We start from the raw sequence: 14,989 nt of genomic DNA, 5'->3' as shown, positions 1-14,989 counted from the left end.
TGAGAAGGAAACTGGAAGTTTATTAATCTCTCACTGTCCTGGGGGTCTGTAGGTGAGGGGCGGGTCTAATACAGGCTGGCAGGCAGGTGAAGTCAGCTTCCAAACAGTAATTGAATGTGTTGCAATGGAGTTTCCCCTCTTGTTTATTCATCTATTTATTTATTTTTATATATCTTGTTCCCTGCCCAAGCCATTAGGCTAGGAATGAGGATGTGTGATGGTTTTGGGTTTACTGCTGCTTGAAAGATACAGGATTAGAATGGTGCCCAAAGTGAATTCTGCCTGTTGTAATGGTCACAGTTGTCTTCTGGCATTAAGAATTCTGTTGCAGGTTTTTGGAGACCCTGCGTGTAGTTAATAGGTGCCAGTCTTCATGCCAGCATGATGTGGTTGATCACAGGCTGTCTGCACTGCAATATCTAATAGAACAGGATCGAACATCAGGCCACTGCTATAATCACCCCGCACTTCCCCCCAGTGGCTCGGGCTAGAAGAAGATCAAAGAGAGCCTACATAAAAGGCATCATCAAGATGCACCCCAAGTCTTTTCCCCTCTCTCTCTCCCTTTCTCTCTCTCTCTCTCTCTCTCTCCCTTTCTCTCTCTCTCTCCCTCTCTCTTTCTCTCTGGTAATGGGTGAAGGTTAGAGTGTGCACTGTAGGGTTTGAATAAGCGTTCTTAGAGTTTTTGCACTAGTCTAGCACTCTCTCAGTTAAAGGCAGGATATTTCACCAGGAGGCTCTTCACCAGCACTCCCATCATCTGCTGCTCCACTTTAGAGCTGTCTGACCCCTCAAGTGCACTTTTTCACAAACTTTTCTCCTCACAAACGCACTGGCATATCGCTCCCCTCACCGATTAGCCATGCAGAGGGGCCTGCATATTCCTCTCTCTCTCTTTCTGCGTCTCCACAACCGTGTTTGGCAACATATGCTACCGGAAACAGCGGGGAAATTGAACTGAAAATTGTCATGGGTTCCAAGGGACCATGGCTAATTTGCAAAGTGTAGAAGCGCTCGGATGTGTGTGTGTGCTTCGCTGATGAGTAGACACTTGTAACCGGCTGCAGAGGCCCAATATTATCTTCTTCTGTCCAAAGGCAGCCAGGGATGATAAGCAGCGGAGATGAGAGCCACAGGCAGGCAGCCAAATATATTTGGAAATGGAAATATATTTGGTTACAGTCTGAGGAAGAAAAGTTCATGTCTAAAAAGTGAGCACAAGTTGTACTCAGAGTGTTCCGGATGTTTCTGAATAGAGAGTGTGTGCTGCGTTGAGATACACAGTTAGAGCTGTCACTGTCGAGTACAGTAATTGAGTAATCTAAACCTCTGTTTTTTAGCCTGTGGGATCCATTGCTCCTGCTCTGGGGTTAAATAAATGTTCTTTAGAAATAGTTTTACTATATGTAGATTTCAACAAATGTTATTTAAAATGTGACTGATATAAAACATTTTTATGTAGAGATTGTTTGAGATTGTTCTAACATAGTACAGTAACATGACAAACAGCTAGTAGTGCTGTGTATTGGTAAGAAAATGGTGGTACAAAATGTACCACAGTTTTGGCTTATGATTAAGTATATTGCAATATATTGAGAAATACATTGTAAAAAAAAAAAATAATAATAATATATATATATATATATATATATATATATATATATATATATATATATATATATATATATATATATATATATATATATACATATATATATATATATATATGTTATGCAATCAGAACAGTGGGATCTATCCACAGAATGTATTTCTGTTTTACCCGTCATGATTAAAAACAGATTCAGTGCCATCAAATTAATTGGCATGCTTAATTTTTCCAGATTTTAAATGGTTGATTATATTATTATGTTGGCCACCTTTTTTTTAAGCTGGTTAAGTTAGCAACAAGTTGCAAAAGGTCAGGAACTTCTCATTTAAACAATACATAAACAGATAGAAAGCTTTCAGAGTAACATTATATAGCAAATAGTAACATTTATATAGCAAATTTGCTTTAAATTGCAACTCCAAAATCATATATGGTAACTACCAGAGCTACTATGTGACTTTGGTGGCGCAACAGGAGACATCTTCTGAGAACTACCTTCATTTTTAAATCCTATGATATTTATGTACTTACCCCATGGGCCCACATGCTCCTGGGGCTTTAAAGGCTGCTTCTGGACCTCTTGTACTGTCAACAAATGTATGGATGAAGTGCAACGATGAGTGGGAGATCAAAACACTATTTGTATTTATCGCAGCAGAGTAAAAGTGAATTAGTTTTCCTAAACTGTAAGATGATCCAATGATCCTAAAAAAAAATAATTCACACAAAATACTGTCTGTAAAATGAAAAACATGTCCATTATGTCCATGCTTGATAAGAAGGTACATTTTGATCCAAGTATAACTTGCATAGCCAGCTACCAGCAACCATAGCAACTTGCTCACATTGCGCAAGCTGCCTGAGGTTCATGAAGTTTGAGTACTCTGTTGAAATTGTGTTCAGGATCCGAACATTCAGAGCTCCAATTTTAGACCAATGAGTGATGTGTTGTAGAAGTTTTTTTCTGTTTTATAAAGGTAACCCTGAAAACTTGACTTCTCCAAAAGCAGCTGACGCGTGCTGAATCTGAAATATGGGGATGCTTGTGACATGTAAGGTTCTCCTGTTCTCACAGAGTGTTCCTCTGCAGAGTTTGGGCACATTGGACCAAATTAGAACTTGTTTAGACCCCAGAGATTCCACAGCGTTCCTTCAGCTTATAGAGGTGGTGAAGTGGTTGCTCTTTCTTGTATCTATATATATATTTGCGCAGTCTGCTCCTGCATTGCTCTGACTCTATTCAGGGAGGATAAAAACTGACAGCTGTGAGAAGGGAAAGACGCATGGGGTTCTTTCTTTCTTTCTTTTTTTTTTTTTTTTTTTAAGCTCACCCCAGGGAGGGAATGTAATGATGGGTTGATTTTTTGGCACTGTTTGTTGTGAATCATTTTAGAAAGTTGCATTATGCAAACTACTTCAGCACAAACAAACAATCGAGGCAGTATTTTTTCAATGTAATGCTGATATTTATTTGCGGTTGATATACCAGGAGATTGACTTTATCAGCAGGGGTGGTTTGCATCTGACCCTACTGGGTTTCTTGTTGGACATATGGTCAGGTTAGTTCATCATTTAACTGACATCACTGCTAATAAATGTGTTTTACATCTGACTTTCGTCCTGCAGCATTGTGCCTACGACCGCAGCACAGCATTTACATGTTAAAGCACAAACCTTGAGTATATTATTGTGATGATATCACAGTTGCATTATCACTGTTTATTGAAACACTCCGCAAGTTAAAATAGTTCCATTGCAGCTCTATTTGTAGCTGTGCTGTTTGGCTTGTAAGCGCTGTATTGTTGCTAGATTACCTGTATGTGGCGGAGTAATACATAGAGAGCTTTGGATACAGTGCATTACTGGCTGGTACACATAATGCTGGTTCACACAGCTGGTTCACAGAATGCCTCTCAGCCAATCACATTGCAGGGTCGGAACTAACTGTTATAATTATATAATGCATTGGGTTTATCAGAAAATACTGGAGTCAAACAGGTAGTGCAAATGATCAGTAACAGCACGAACAGGATAACTAAACCTACGGCTAGACGATATGTAGTTAAAGTGGTGGTTCCATGATAAGGTGGCAGTGATTTATTAAATGGTCTGTGGCATTTTGTCAGTTATTGTATATAAATGAATATGAAAAGAATCTATTTAATTTAAACCAAAGAAATATTCATATGCAAATGCAAAAATATATTAATATAAATATTGTATTTTCAAAATACAAAACCTTACGTACAGAATACAAAATCCAATGCAACAGTGTTCCAAAAACAAAAAATATTTCATATAGTTTAGTATACGGTTTATAACTTCTAAACTGTCTTAAGATATAATAATATTTGTTTAATGTAAAGGTTTGGTTTTATTTTCGGTACTTGCTATAATTTTTGGGATGGAGAGTAATGTAATTTCAATTCAATGTCCTGTACATATGCAGTATTGGCAAAAGAACTACTTGACTTGACCTAACTTGTAGTTATTTTAATACATTTACATCTAATCCTGTTGTTTTATTGAAAACATGACCAGAGCATGACCATGTTTTCTGAACTGAAGCTTTAACATTGACTGGGGGAGGCCTGTCTGTATAGAAGTTGATACAAGTAAATATTTTCTCTTTAAAATCCCAATTTTAGTTAAATGAATTAATGATATGGCCTGTGGACTATAATATCTAGAGTAAAGAAAAAAAGTGTTTTTTTATTTTATTTATTTGTTTATTGTTTGGTCTCTGTTCTCTGCTGCTGGCTGGTGATGAGGAAGGTAGGGCGTACCCCCGCTCCCATCCGCTCTGGGCCGAGTCCCGCTCTGAGGGGTGCTGAGAGTGTGCTTGTGGGAGAGGAGAGTCTGCCTGCTCTACGCAACTGGAGTCCATTTAGTGCCACAGCAGGAGTCATAAATGCTGCATGATGGCTAAACAGTGGCCCATTTGATGACAAGAGCGGTCTGATGTGTGTGTTGAGGACTTGGAGCAGAGATAAGTGTATGAGGTTTGTGTGTAACATGCAAGTGAGGCGTGATGAGAAGACGTGTGTGTTTGTGTGTGTGTGTGAGAGAGAGTGTGTATGTCTGAGTGTATAAGGACACTTCTGCCTGAATAACCACTTGTCAAGAGTTGTGAAAAACTCAATTTCATGTCAAAGCACTCAGAGCTGTGAGATTGATATCTGAAATGGTGTAAGAGACGAATGCTTTAGGAATAACAATCTCCTCAAGAAAGAGTCCTTTCAAACACGGCTCAGGGGAATGCAGTGCATGCCCTTAAACCAATACCTGTTCCCACTCAGTTAAACATACCTGCGGGCTTCAGATGTAGCGAGAGTGATTTTTAAAAAAATATTAAATTATTATATACAGTACCAGACAAAAGTTTGGCCATACCTGTTTTTTCTCTACATTGTAAATTAATAATGAAGTCATTAAAACTATGGATAAACACAAAAGGAACCATGTAGTAAAGTTAAGTGTTAAACAATCAGACATACTGTTGATTTGCTGTTTCTGATTAACTTATCCTTTGCAACATAGGTAACTATTGGTCTACCTTTCCTGGGGTGGTCCTGATGAGAGCCAGTTTCATCATAACGTTTTTGATAGTTTTGCGACTGCACTTTCAGCGTAATAATGTTTATTTTTCTATTTTTATAATAACCAGCCTTTATCAGTCCTTAAACATTTAGAACCAAGGTCCAGCTAAAAGTGTTGCCACAAATGTATACTTGATGGCTTTAAATGATGATCAGCTAAGACAGTTTATTGGTTGTAGGTATTTCACAAGCTCAGCTTTTCAATTACGCAGTTACTCAACCAGTAAATGCTTTTCTTTTAAGTGTATTATATATTATTTGGAGAGCATACCACCTCTCAAAAATGATAAAAAAAAAAAAAAAAAAATATATATATATATATATATATATATATATATATATATATATATATATATATATATATATATATATATATATAAATAAATAAATAAATACTTGACACCTTTTACATAGTCTTTATATCGGTATTCGTATTCTGTAGGGCAGACACTTGAAAATCTGGTATTTGATGAAGAAAAGTGGTATCAGTGCATCCCTAGTTTTTATACAAATATCAATAGATGGAACTAGTATTATCGTGTCCCATGACTTTTGCCATGCCCTGTGGAAGCTAAATAATGTGGCTAATACGAAACTTTTTGATAGCACTCTATTTCCACCTGCCCCAACTCCGAAATTATACAAAATAAAAATAGTACATTGTGTCAGTCACTTTAAATTAGAACTATCGTAACTCACACACATGAACACAGGTGTACATGAGCATGCGAGAGCGAAAGAGAGAGAGGAAGGCGCTGGAGAGAGAATGTGAAGCAGAAGTGAAGGGCTCTGATCTGAAGCCTCTGTTTGTGTGCAGTTGTGTCTGCTGCTGTTGTGTGCCTGGTCGTATAAGCAGTTTGTGCAAAAACATGACTGTTTGTGTCTCTACCATCTAAACACATACGCTATATCTATCGCTATGTGACAGCCTCTCTCTCTCTCTCTCTCTCTCTCTCTCTCTCTCTCTCTGTCTCTCTGTGTCTGCTGTTATTCCGGTGCTGTCGTAAACACGCTGCAACAGAGATGAATGCAGATGAATGGTGGTGGCGAAGCGGACGGAGACAAAAGCTCACCTGCTAACTCCTCATTCCAATTTCCCACTTTTGTCTGGAGTGTGGCAGCGTTACGGAGCACGCTGAGCGTATACGAAGCCGGGAGCACTTGATAATCACCTGATGTGTGTGAATGTGTGTAGAGCAGACGCCCCTATCACCTCCGTAATCTGCCTTTCAGATTTCTCTATTTTTACCTATGTTCCTGTTTCTCTCTGGAATACAGCCTGAAAAAGTGTGTGTGTGGGTCTGTGTGCTTGAGTGCGTTGGCAGCTTGCTGTTAGCTGGTTCCTGGGTGTCAGCAGTTGGCACAGTCTACACAGGTACAGGCAGCAGGAGCAGCAGACAGGTGGGGCAGTGGCACAGTGCAGGTGTTAACCTGGGCAGTGGAGGCATGTTGGCAGAAACATTGTTGAAGTGGCAGATACTCAGAGTGAATGAGGTGTTAATTTATTTCAGGATAGCTCATGCCGTTCATACTATATACAGTATTTACCAAACAGCTTTATAACTGTCTTACTAACGGACATGATAACTAACTTATTAAACTTAATTATCTTTTTTTATCTAAAAGCTATAGAGAATTAAAACTACTGTACAATACGACTTTATAAATATTGTACTGTTATTGTATTGTACTGCTATACATCATAATTAGTAGTCTGCTACTCTGCATTAGAACTAGCAGGGATTCATTAATAGACACGTTTTCCGCAGGCTTTCTTTTATTCTGCCACTTTTTCACCATGACATAAATTTCATAAGAAAAGGCTTAGTGTTTTAACATCACTTTAACTGAAAGATCAGCTATGTACATGCTGACAGGCTCTGGCAGGAGTGTGGATTGATGTAAAAAAGGGCTTTATAAGCCATCATTGACTTAACTAGTGGGGGAGAGTCAGTGGAGGGTGTTACATGCAGTTACTGCAGGTAATGGCTTTGTGTCAGTTTTACTGCCAGCAGGCAGATATAACTGTCCTATTAGTCCAGCAGGGGAAACGATGTCACGGTTTTACACAACGTGAGGCTTTGTTTGTTTTGATTGTGAACTGTTTGCCACCTATTGTATTTTGATCCCCCCTATTCTCCAAAGAAAAGAAAAGATCAATTTTATGAGTCTGCTGCAGAAATCCAACGTGTTATTAGTGTTTTTGGGATTACAGCAGCAGGGAAACCACTGACAGGTGAATACTGGCGGGTGGGTTTTAACTATATGTGGAATAAAAGCAGCTTATTTGAAAGCTGAATGCTTAGAAACTTGATTGTTTGAATATTTTGCAGTTTTATTTAATCATACGTACATGAATTTGTAGATCACTGCATATGTGATGATTTACATTTAAAAGAAGTTTTCCTTAGAATCCACATCTGTCTTTTCCATTGATTTCGATAATGCACAGAACATTTTCAGATCAACATAAAATGTCTTCAGTGTTTCTCTACTTTTTTATTAAACCTATAAATAAGAAATAACTGATCAAATTACAGCATGCTTTTGTTTATTATTGCTTTTAACATCTAAGTATTACCTTTTTCCTCTTTCTGTAGCTGGTGGCAGTCTATGAGGAGCAGGACCCTCATCATGGAGGTGACGGGACCAGCGCAAGTTCCACAGGCAGTCAGAGTCCGGACGTGTTCAGCAGAAGAGAGCTGAGCTCCAGCAGCCCGTCAGCCTTCCAGCCCTACCACAACAGCAGTGAGATCGAGGTCACACCATCAGCACTGCGCACCAGTGAGTAACACTAACACACACACACACATAAACTTTCACACTACATATTAACTTACTGCACCCATGAGAAATCTGAGACCAAGCTTTAAACATTATTGTTACCTTTTTTTTACTGTATTTAACGTTATTTTTATCTGTTCAAATAATATGCAGTGTTATTTTTTTAGACAATAACACTCATATTGCACAGTACCATATGTTAGTTACTGCATGAATATAACATACTCACAGTCACCATGTTTAATGAGGGACTAGGTGTGATTTAACTTACTTACTTACTTACTTACTTCTGTGACGCTCAGTAATCAGTAATTCAGTTATTGTCACTTTTACTCATCAATATGTAGAGATTCTGCTGATTGGTTGATTAGTGTGAAAAAAAAAAAAAAACTGCAGTTAAACAGGTTAAGCCCGTAGAGTGTATATTAAAGAAGACCGTAAGTCCCAGTCTAATACAATTGCTACATTTTAGTGTCAAAATGTGGCCTAATATGAAAGCTTATGGCGCAAAAATAAGTGAAAAAAAATAACCAGCGTGTTTCAACATTTTGTATGTGTAAATGAACTTCTCGTGAGCAAAAATGTGAAGCTTGCAAGCAAAAAAAAAAATAAAAAAAATAAAAAACTTAAGATCAATATTCTCTTCGTGTGCACACGATTCCCATTTTTTTTACTCCAGAATGTCTCCAGAAGGAGAAGTTAATTTACACACACAAAATGTTAAAATACACTGGCTAATTTTTTTCACCTGTTATTTTTGCGCCCTGACTTTTGATATTCATGTGACGCCATAGAAGCTGCCATCTTTTTTGCTTTTGCACAGTAAAGGAAAATTGGAGCCATAGCATTAGAACTTTAACCAGACAGTTAGTATTAGGAGTCAATCAACTTGCCCACAACTGGGAATCTGAACCTCATTGCCACACCATTTTAAAATATCATGAGATAACTACTATAAAACATTGATTGCGAAGAAAACATTTACCTTACCTTTTCAACCGCTGCCTATATTAATTAGTCTAGTGATTGGTGTATTTTGGAAAGACCTCTCTTTAGTAACTGCAGTTTATTTAGGTAAACCTAAAACCTTAATCATTTGGTCCAATTTCATAGATTTTGTGGAACTTTACAGACATGAAGTCAGTGTCCAAATAAGACATCCACTAGAATACACTGTTAGCCTTAACATGCTAGTTTATGTCTTGGATCAATAATTCTACTTGAATGTCGTTCTTGTAAAGCTTATGTCACCTTGTTTATACAAGTCTAAAGTAAATACATATGTTTGTTATCCACTGTAAGAAAATAAGTCATTTTTGCTTCATAATTAGCTAGCTATGTCTCTGTCTATGGCATTAACTTAGTTCTCACTGTTCTTTCTTCTTTAGTCAACCAGCTTTGTATTAGTTTGACATTTAACTCACAGAAAGCTCACACATCACATTATCTACACACAATTACAGTGGAATTACTGTTCATTTATGTAATGTAACATATTTCAGACAAATTACAACAACAACAAAAAAAAAAACGGTAATTTGTACTTAAGCTCAAATGTAACAGGGGTTGTTGACTTTTTGTTGTTCTTGTTATTGTATTGGTGCTGCTTTAACAGTACTGTGTCTAAATATGCAGAGAGAGAGAGAGAGAGAGAGAGAGAGAGAAAATGACCTTCATTCAGTTCAGTTTAATTCAAGGCAGCTTTATTGGCATGACTGTCAGTAAAGTTTAAAGCTGAATGTACTCATTACATTCCCTCTCTCTCTCTCTCTCTCATTCTTTTTCTCTCCCTCTCTCTCTTTTCTTCATACACATTATGTCCCTGACACACACACACACAAAATAATACATGTGAAGTTTTCACATGTTAGTCTGCTGTTGGACGGTGGTTTTGATTTATTACTGGTCTCTGAAGGCGAGCTCAGAGGGAGATCTGAACTGGAGCACTCTGTAAATTCCCTCTCTGATGTGAGAACTGTCAGCAGGATGCTCACTCTTTTTGAGTATGTCTGTGTGCATGTGTGTCTGCGTGTGTGTCTGCGTGTGTGTCTGCGTGTGTGTCTGCGCGTGTGTCTGCGCGTGTGTCTGCGCGTGTGTCTGCGCGTGTGTCTGCGTGTGTGTCTGCGTGTGTGTCTGCGTGTGTGTCTGCGTGTGTGTCTGCGTGTGCGTCTGCGTGTGTGTGTGTGCGTGTGTATTAGACCACATAAACAGCAGCAGTGTTCTCCAAGTGTAAGCATTTGCTGCTGAGTAGAACATGAATAGGTTTGTTTCCAGGCGGTTATATGTGACCTGCTTGGATTTCATAGGAAGCACCTGCTCTCTGATCCTATACAGTATAGTTTCAGTGTGTTTCCTTTAGGCCTGGTGATAGCATCAGGTTTTTGGCAGATTCTCATTCGTTTAATCTCAGTCTTATGGCAGCTTGACCGTGTTCCTTTCAAGCGGCTCTGACGTGTGAACTTTCCCTCAACTTTGAATGTGCTCTTACTGCTAAGTGTGTAATAGCTGCACATTAAAATTTTATGTGCAGATACTTATACCGTGTTCTGACAAAGGTGTCTGGCTTACGCACCAGAAATTAGGCCATACAGTAGGTTTGTGTTTATCTATTGGCTGGCAATATGTCTCTACATGTACTAGGCAAGCTGTGTATGTGCATTTGCACGTCTGTGTCAGCAACATGTGCTACTTAGCAAATTAGCTAAATGCATTCATTAGAAGGTGTGTCCACAAGTATTTGGACACTCAGTATGCTTCTGTTTGTGTGTGTAAGATTAAAGCAATGTGATATTGCTTGCGATGTGTTTAAGAAGTAGCAAGAGAAATGGAAACAAGCCCATTATTAACAGGTATATTTCACATTTCTGCAGCTACTTCACAGTCGCAGCAATTCAGAATCATCAGTGCCTATTGATTGTTCTTCCTGCCTCTCCTCACACGCCTGCATATTAAAAAACACATGCAGATGAGGTCAAGCGACTAATAATTGAGCTGGAGATGAGATGTAAATTGCGGTAATGAATGTAATTTGAGTGTAATTATGTGAAATCGAGGCTCGGCTTGACTCGCCCCCGTGAAAGTATAATCTCAGCGCACACAGAAAGAGAAAACTTTTAAGTCTTACTTTTTTTTAAAGTGATTGTTGTGTGAGATTGAATCTTAATGAAGATAAACTGAGGCCTGATTGCATTTAGAACATTTAGTTCCCCTCTGTTACTGGTGTACAGCAGTTCATGGGTATTGGTATTAAATTACACAGCTTTTTCTAATTCCACATTATTTATTTCAGTGTAAAACTTGTGTTTCTACTCAGACATTTAGCAGTAAATCCTGCGAAATGAGAGAATCATTTAGTGGAAGCACTGGGTTTAGTGCGGATTGGGAGGGGACTGCAGGTTGTGGATGCACAAATAAATATTTTTCTTTAATCTGTATATAGAATGAACCACTGTCTTCCAGCAGAATTTATCTGGTAACCGTAATGTAAATCAGTAATGTGTTTTCAAGAATTTAGCCTTTTCCACAGAATTTGGGATGTTTTTTTTTTTTTTATCAAAAACCTTTAAATGATAAAGGTACTGTAAATGAACAAAATAAATCACAATGGTGAAAAATTAGCTGATTTCTGATTTCAAGGGATCAATTTATAAATTATTGCAAATAATAATTGCTTAACAAATCTCATCAGGTTTCAAACTTCAGATCAAATTAATACAAGTTTGTCATTTTGTGAAGATATATTGTTTTGTAACATTTATGTGCACTTACATTAGTTTTAACTCTAAACAAGCACCTCTGTATGACTGTTTTGTTGAACTTCTTTAAAAATCTCCAGTTTTGACAAATATCTGTCCAAATTACTTTATGAATGTGCAAATAGAATCATTTTACATACAGTTTTTTTTTCCTTCTCCTGTTAAGTTGATATTTTAAAGATGCGACAGCACACTAACTGTATAGCATCTCTAGAAAGCAAACCTTATTCCAAAGTCAGTAAAACTACACCTGTGTAAAAGTCTGAAAGTCACCCTGTGGTGTCTCCCTGCTGATCTGAATTTCGTCATGTTCTTGTTTACCCTGTGTTTGTCCATTGCTCTGGCGGCAGGGTTGCGGATCCAGGCTGCATGTGTGCTTGTCCTGTGGGGAATATGAGTGGTGGGACAGGGTCTGAGGGGGGCCTTCCTGCCTGCAGTGACATGCCGGCTCCGGGGCCATTAGGAGATTGCCTGCGGGGAAAAGTGTGGACACCTGCGGACAGGCCACCATTTAGCTAATCAATTTGCTTTGTGGCTCGCTGCCGGGGCGCCACCCCCCCCCCCCCCCCCCCCCAAATCCGCTTGCCTTCCTCCTGGCTCCGGGCCTGTTCAGAGTTATTAAATGGAAAATGATAATATTAATCATTTTGTAGTCTGTTAAAATAAGCATTGAAAAAAGCATTGGTTATACGTAATCTTGTGATCCATTCTTTAATTCATCTATTTATTTATAACTGATATGGTTTATTTTATTGGGCTTATTTGCCATAGCCAGAAAGCCCAGTGTACTGTTAAAGGTGAAGAAAAATATCATTAGAGTCAAACATTTCAATATTATGTTTTGCAATACTGTGTCTATTCTTAAAAACACAATATTGATTTTTAAATAACATTTTAAATCTGAACTTTTGGCCACATGCTGGCATTTGACATTTTTTATAACTCAGACATGATACACCAATAATAACAAACAGCAAAACTTATAATCAGCACAGTGCTTACTCTAGTAATTCCTTCAGTTCAGTCAGCTCGGTCTTTGTGCTTACACAACAACTTACCTTTACTCACTAAATCAGCACATTACACATTACAACCTCCTTTGGGCAATTAAATCTCCTGTTTTGCTGTTTTGTCATTTAAGAGTGATAGAGAGAGCCTGTCAGCGGAACTGAACTGGCACTCAGGCACTGATTGAGAGCCAGGAGGCGAGGGGCACTCCGTTTGAGAGTTCTAATTTCAGGAAAAAAAAAAACGTCCTGAACCCAGATAATACTAATAGATGCAAAAAAAAAAAAAAAAATCCGTTTTTTTTTTTTTATCATTTAATCAATGCAATCAACGTTCCATAATTGTAGGAGTAGAATTGTTGCATGTTCAGTTTAATTCTCTTTCAAACAACATCTTTACATGCAAAGAAAATGCAATTAAGAGGTAATTTGTTTATCAGAACATGGGCACATTCATTAAAAAAATAATAATAATAAATTCATATGAAGAAATGTGGTTAGGCTAAGATTTTCTGAAAATGCCTCTGTACATTGCATGTTTCCTTTATTTAGATTTTATGCATGTGAAGGTGCATTTTCCTTAAATACTTAAATACTTAAATACGGAAATAAGTATTTAGACCAGAGCAAAAGCAGAAGCATTTTTGATTCTGTAAAGGATCATTTTGCTAAAAAAAGATGTACTTGTGAATAGTAGTGGGCAATATTATATTGTATATTATATATCTCGATATTAAAAATCCTTATCATGCTAATAGGGATGTTATGTCTCGAAAGTAGTCTATTATGTACTGTGAAACTTTAAGTGTATTTATTGTATAATTGTTTTAGTTTGCAGTTTATATGCATTCACAAAATATTCTGTAATATTTTTTGCTGCATTATATTATTTTATGCTATATTATTTATTTTGCCACATTATGATTATTCTGTTATACCATTATACTATATTCCTGAAATTATTAAATAATTTTTCTGTTTTCCTATATCGCCAGTATATTGTCATCGCAAAAATACCCTGAAATATTGTGATATTATTTTAGAGTCATATCGCCCACCCCTACTTCTGAAGAATGTTTTATTAAGATTGATCAAACTTACTCTCATGTCTACATTACCGTTATATCCAGAATAGAATCTGTTTGTCCCGTTCTAATTCAGCCATGCTCTTCATCTCTGAGTGGGCTAAATGTTTCTCCCTGAGGATCGTCTTTATTCTTTATTCTGTTCTTCACACCAAATCAGATATCCGCTAAATGAGAGCTCATAAATACAGGCCTGAATTCGTGGTCTCCTGCGGCTTCTCCCTGTCCGGCTCAGTCTTATCACAGAAGAGGTCTCTCTGACATTAAACAGGGTTTTTCCAGGAGTGAGTTAGACCCAGAGTTTATTACTTATGTCGTCTCTTAATCATCCAGGCCTCTTCCATTAGGAACCTAGTGTGCAAATGAACACCCATGGAGAGAGAGAAAGAGAGAGAAAGTGTGGGAGAGAGGGAGGGACTGAGGTTGGGCTTCATTGCTGTGGGCCGCAGGCTTGCCTAATTCAAGCCATTAGTCATAAAACCATAAAAGTGCCACAGTTTAATCTAAAGCTTATTATGGCTAATTGTTGTAGCCGTTGACACCGTTAACTGGATAAAGAGCCGTTTCGATAATGAAGTGTGACGCACGCAGACAAGGGAAACACACATTGTGTGTGTGTCAGTGTGTGATTGTGAATGTACACTGTTATTAAAAAAAAATATGTAGCCCTTAATGAGTGAGCTTGTTGTTAATAGTTTATTTTAACATCAAATTCCCTATATATTATCAAATTCTTAACATATGCAAAAGCCTGCAGTCAGAACATTGACACAAAAACATCCCAAGAACATTCAAAATTAGCAGATATGTATAAGATACTAAAGACTTAGACTTGAGTAGAAGTACAAGTGCTCTATAACAAAGTGTCTTGAGTAGTTGCTTGAAGTGTTCTTTAAGTTCCACACTTAAGTACGAAAGTATTCTACTTTTTTTGTACTTAAGTGTTGCACTGGTTTAAACTAAAATGCACTTCTTAAAGGAGAGAAATGAACTTAATGTATTAAAACATGATAAAAAGTACTTACCATTGTTAAATAGCCCATCTCCACTCTCCCGCAGCTTTCTGAGATCCAGTATTTTGTGCAATTCGCCCAAATAGGCTTTAAAATGAATGATATGGGCCATGTTTTGTGCCTGCAGATAAATCAAG

The 14,989-nt window shown here is 37.6% G+C and overlaps 1 protein-coding gene across 4 annotated transcripts in view; it reads left to right on the top strand.

Moving 5' to 3' along the window:
* pard3aa (par-3 family cell polarity regulator alpha, a) overlaps positions 1-14,989 on the top strand; it is a 554,989-nt gene that overhangs the window by 209,758 nt on the left and 330,242 nt on the right. For all 4 annotated transcript variants that reach the window (XM_015602814.3, XM_015602813.3, XM_007238652.3 and 1 more), the window contains exon 3: positions 7,809-7,992. In XM_015602814.3, the coding sequence (XP_015458300.3) occupies positions 7,809-7,992 (184 nt within the window). The remainder of the gene's footprint in view (positions 1-7,808; positions 7,993-14,989) is intronic.

This window comes from Astyanax mexicanus, chromosome 6 (assembly GCF_023375975.1).
Source record: "Astyanax mexicanus isolate ESR-SI-001 chromosome 6, AstMex3_surface, whole genome shotgun sequence".
Lineage (NCBI taxonomy): Eukaryota > Metazoa > Chordata > Actinopteri > Characiformes > Acestrorhamphidae > Astyanax > Astyanax mexicanus.
This window is presented reverse-complemented; position numbering and strand designations above follow the sequence as displayed.